Genomic DNA, 5,061 nt, shown 5'->3' with positions numbered 1-5,061 from the left:
AGCAAGATTTCTTTTTATCCAGCCAGGAAGATAATGCTCCATACAGAAGCTGTAGGAGGGCTGCAACTGTTCCAGAGAGAGTCAGAAGGAAAGATTTCACAAGGGCAGGAGGGGCAGAGAGACCCAACATTATATCCCCCCCTGCCCCCTGCAATCATGTACCTCTCAGGATTGATATAAGGAGAACCTCCTAGCAGCAGATAGAGGGACAGCTTAGAAACAGGACTACTGACTTCAGAAGAGCTCTGCTGGATGGGCCCGATCCAATGTGTCTCCTCCAGGTTTCGGAGGACCCTTGGACAAGACTGCTCCTGTGGGCCCCCCTCACTCATTGAGTTCATCTTCCCACTTTAGCAGGTCCAGGGGGTCTTGGCAGCGAGGCCCCTGCTGGGGTGTGGGTCCCCAGCAGATGCCTGACCATACTGACCAAAGCCACACATCGATCTAGTTTTCCACATGGGCTGCTAAGAGGCACACACAAAAGGCCATCTGCACACCATGAAGGCTGCACTGGTCTGCTCATCTGCTCCCCCCCCCCAGCTGACATTTCAGTGGCATCCTGCCCTCCACAAATGTGCCCAATCCTTCTTTCAGGCCACTTATGCTGGGGGTGGAAAATTCCAGACATCCGTTCTGTGTTGTGTGAAGCAGTTCTTGCTCCTGCCTGTCTCAAATCCACGCCCAGCCAATTTTGCTGGGTGACCCTGAGTTCCAGTGTGATCGAAAAGAGAGAGAAATCTGCTGCCCGTTTGCTCCAAATCATGCTTCCCCCCCTTTTTTTAATGTCTCCTCTGATTCACCTCCAGCTTCAGTAAAACAGAGAAACTCTTAAAAAACAGAGCAGATACGAGAGGATTCTGCAGGACAGAGCATTTCATAGGATGTGGTCCAGCCCTCTCCCATACAAGGGCACCCACCTACTTCACTAGAAAGCGACGATAAGCATGGGGGCTGCTAAGACCTTACAAGACTCAGGCAACAGCATATACTTTCCTAAAATGTGCATATGCAAATCTATAGGCAGAGATGCAAATTTAAGTCAACTTTCAGAGGGAAAACTTCCATGGAAGCAATGCAGTCTTTTAAGTTTAAAAGGGGTAGGGGAAGGGGCACAGAAACCACGACCCTGGTCATAAGACCATTTAAAACACACACACTTAGTCCTGGATAGAGCAATGTTTCCATTCCCAGGTTTACAGCCAACGCCTTTGCCCCTTACTGGGACCTTTAACACCCCCCCCCCCGCACAACCCAGCAACAAGCCACAGGTGCTGTCAGTGGTTTCGAGCAACCCACGCCCTGAGTCCTCCACTTCACCTGGCGTGTGAAAACATCCTGCGTGCAGTCAGCACCCAAACTGTGTCTTCCACCCTCCTGGGCTGTTTTCCACACTCAGCGGCCTGTCTGAATGGACCATCCTTTCATTGCCTAGTATATGGAGCAGAATCCTTTGCTCCACCCAACCTGAGCTGGCAGGATTTGAGGCGGCTGTGGGGGACATCTCTCCCTGGGAAGAATAACCCAGCACAAGACCGCTGGCAAAGGCAGCCCCCGCTCCATCACCCCTTTTACTGGTTACGAAGCACCTGCAAATCCGGAATGCGCCCAGCCTGTCTCTGTCCCTCCGTCTGCATATAAGGCTTGGGTTTTCTCACAATTGCTCAAGGCAAGCAGGGCAGCAATGCCGTCCGTGTCCACAACCCTCCAGGGCCCCCGAGTCGCCCTGGATCTCCGGTACCTGAGCCTTCTTGTTCCGCGGGTCCTCCTCGTGGGGCAGCGCCAGCCTCCTCTTCCTTCCCTTCGGGGCAGCGCTGGACCTGTCCTCTTGGCTGCCCCCCTCGCCCACCCACAGGCCGCCGGGGAGATCCGGGGGCTGATAGCCCATCTGGCTGGGATCCAGGGGGTCCTTGGAGAGCAGGATGCAGATGGAGGGCACGTTCTTGTGGACGGTGAGATGTTCTGCGGGGCCCCCGTCGGGCCGGGCTGCCTTGTTCTCCCAGACCTCCAGGAGAGTCCTGTATTGCACTTTGGTGACCTGGTGGAGGCCGCCCACTTTCCTCTTCATGATCTCCACGCAGGTGATGGTCTTGGTGACAGCCCGGCCGCAGCCGCTGAAGACGATCTGCCGGGTGTCCTCCCGCGCCACCCTGCCCATGGCGAAGCCCATCAGGTTCCGGATCTTGCTGCCCTCCTTCACCTTCATCTCAATCACGTCCGAGGGGAGGCCCACGAAGGGCAGCGGGCTTTCTTCCTCCGACGTCTTGACCTTCCTGAAGTTCTCCATCCTGGACTGCTGGGGGGCGATGGGCTCGGTTCCCCCAGAAGCCGCCGTCTGGGGCGCGGCGGCGAGGGATGAGGGTCCCACAACCTCCGGGCTTCCTGGGTGCATCTCGCAGAGAACCCGGGGCCTCTGGCTCGCGGGAAGGTGCCTTAGACCAGGCTGGCCCTCGGTCCATCTAGCGCAGTGCTGCTCACACTGGCCGGCAGCGGCTCTCCGGAGTTTCGGGAGGGGAGTTCTTCCTCGGTCCTGCCTGGAGGTGCCCAGGGACAGAACCGGGGACCTCTTGAGCCTTGAGCAGGCGCTCTAACCACTGAGCCACGTCCCAGGGCAGCACAGACGAGAAATGCCCCAAGCCAGGCTCGCGGGACGGGCGCGCCGTCCAGGAGAGACCGCAGCAGCGCTGGCCGGGCTGGATCTCTCCCTCCTCGGCTGGCTGGCCCCTGCAGCTGGACTTCGGCTCAGTGGGCGCCCGGAGCCCCCGGAGGGGTGCAGGAGAGCAAAGGGGGAGCCCCGCGCCCTGCTCAGCGCGGCCCCGGCGTCCCGGCGTCCTCTCCCGCGCCGCTTGGCTTTCCCGCGCCGGACTTTCCTCCGGTTCCCTCTTTGGCAGCGAGCGAGGCCGGCAGGAGCTGCTCCCGGGCTCTCCCTCCGCGTCCGGCCCCCTTAAAGCGAACCCGGCCCGCCTCTCGCCCGCCGCGCTCGCCGCCCGCCGCCGCCTCTGCTGCCTCAAGGACGGGCGCGCCGTCAACTCGGAATCGCTCGTGTCAGCAAAGTGCAGGCAGCTGCTGCTGGGGCTGAGGCGGCTCCGCGGCTGCTTCCCGCCTCCGCTTCCCTCCGCCTCCTCCTCCGGGGCTGAGCGGGAGAGCGGCTCCCCGGGGGCCGCCGAGAGGGCAGCGGGCGGCGGGCAGGCAGAGGTCCCGGAGTGACTTTTCCGGGGACAGGGACTCTGCCCACTGCGGGGCTCAGTTGGCTCGACTCCGGACTGGAAAGAGCCCCCCTCCCTGTCCACTTGACCAGCAGGCTAGGACAGTGGCGTAGCGTGGGTTGTCAGCACCCGGGGCAAGGCAAGTAATTTGCGCCCCCTTACCCGTGGATTTGCGCCCCCTAACCCGTGGATTTGCGCCCCCTAACCCTAACCCCCAGATGTTGCGCCCCGTGCGGCCGGCCCCCCCTGCACCCCCCACGCTACGCCACTGGGCTGGGACCCATAAGTGGGGGTTCGGGAAAGGTGGCCTGCGAGCGGCATGGTGCCGAGGGAGCATTTTTCGGTCGAGGGCCACATCCCCTCCTGGAGAGCCTTCCGGGGGCCACATAGCGGCGGTGGGCAGGGCCAGGGGCAACCAATATAAAAGCTTGAAACGCTCAGGGAGGGAGCAGGTAGGGCCACTCAGGGGTGTGGCCTGGGGAGGGGGAGGGCAGAGTCCCGAGGGCCAGATGGAAAGGCTGGGAGGGCCACCTTTGCCCTCCTCACGGAAGGCTCCCCTCCCCTGGTCTACCCCGAGTGGCAGTGCAGCCACCCAGGGTTCCAGACAAGGAGCTCTTCGCAGTCCCTGGCAGCCCTAGGGGTTCAACTTGGGCTCCGCATGCAAAGCAAGGGCTCTCCTGTTGGGCGAGGCCTCTCTGTAGCTTCTCAGAGACTCTTAGGTTCTAAGGGGATAGCTGACCAAAAGACACGGAGGACACGACAGAAAGTTGATAAATAATAAGCAGGAGGCAAGAGAATATGGACAAGGTAGAGTCAAAAGGAGGCCCTTGGTGACACAGCCCCTAATGGATCTGTGGAACTCTCTGCCATGTGATATAGTGATAGCCAATGGCTTACGTGGTCTTTAAAAAAAGGGTTGGGCCAAAGAGGGGAGCTTTCTCGCATATATGTGTGTGTGTGTGTATTAGTTTTTACATAAAGTTTCCAAAAGTCATACGACATACAGTGGTACCTCGGGTTACAGATGCTTCAGGTTACAGACTCCGCTAACCCAGAAATAGTACCTCAGGTTAAGAACTTTGCTTCAGGATGAGAACAGAAACCATGCTCCTGCGGTGCAGCGGCAGTGGGAGGCCCCATTAGCTAAAGTGGTGCTTTAGGCTAAGAACAGTCTCAGGTTAAGAACGGACCTCCAGAACGAATTAAGTTCTTAACCAGAGGTACCATTGTATTTTCTTATCTTATACAATGTTTTGGACTTCCATCAACCACATCTGAAGATTTTTCAGTCTTTGTCACTTAATCTACATTTCATTAATTTCACTATTACTTTTAAAAAGAGGGGAGGTTTCTCATGAGCTACTTGCTACACTAACTCTATTAGGCATTCCCTCCCCTATTCCCCCCCACCCCCCTATTGTAGAATAGAATAGAATAGAAAACCATTGTATGTAGAAAACCTCTCTGCTGGCTTGCAAGTCTGAAACACTGCAGGCTAGTAAGAAACAGCTGAAAAATGGCAAAACTGTTGCAAGTATTGATTTGCAATTGAGATCTCCACCACATCAGGCTCACGGATTGTTTTTATGCCTGTGGTAGATTGCAAATCTTTCTGACGCTGGTTTGTCAAGAACCTGGGTGGAATTTAGGGTTTTCCAGATGAGGCCTGGCAGCAAGGCTGGTGAACGCTCTCTCACTTAGGCTCCAGCTGTCTCTTATTTCACTAAATGCAGTTGCAGTAGAGCCAGTGTGGTGTAGTGGTTAAGAGCAGTGGACTTGTAATCTGCTGAACCGGGTTCGCGTCTCCACTCCTCCACATGCAGCTGCTGGGTGACCTTGGGCCAGTCACACTTCTCTG

At 57.4% G+C, this 5,061-nt stretch overlaps 1 protein-coding gene across 1 annotated transcript; it reads right to left on the bottom strand.

Moving 5' to 3' along the window:
• Window positions 1-1,070: 1,070 nt before the first annotated feature.
• Window positions 1,071-3,033, bottom strand: RPP25 (ribonuclease P/MRP subunit p25). Its single transcript, XM_082238383.1, has one exon. It carries the CDS (start codon window positions 2,387-2,389, stop codon window positions 1,652-1,654), a length of 738 nt encoding a protein of 245 aa, XP_082094509.1. The 5' UTR covers window positions 2,390-3,033; the 3' UTR covers window positions 1,071-1,651.
• Window positions 3,034-5,061: the final 2,028 nt, after the last annotated feature.

Source organism: Podarcis vaucheri (assembly GCF_965113315.1).
Source record: "Podarcis vaucheri genome assembly, chromosome: 9".
Classification (NCBI taxonomy): domain Eukaryota; kingdom Metazoa; phylum Chordata; class Lepidosauria; order Squamata; family Lacertidae; genus Podarcis; species Podarcis vaucheri.
Note: the sequence above shows the minus strand (reverse complement) of the source record. Positions and strands in the feature narration are given on the sequence as shown.

Excerpts from the sequence above, each read along its gene's own strand:
- RPP25 (XM_082238383.1), bottom strand. The coding sequence starts at position 2,389 with ATGCACCCAGGAAGCCCGGAGGTTGTGGGACCCTCATCCCTCGCCGCC.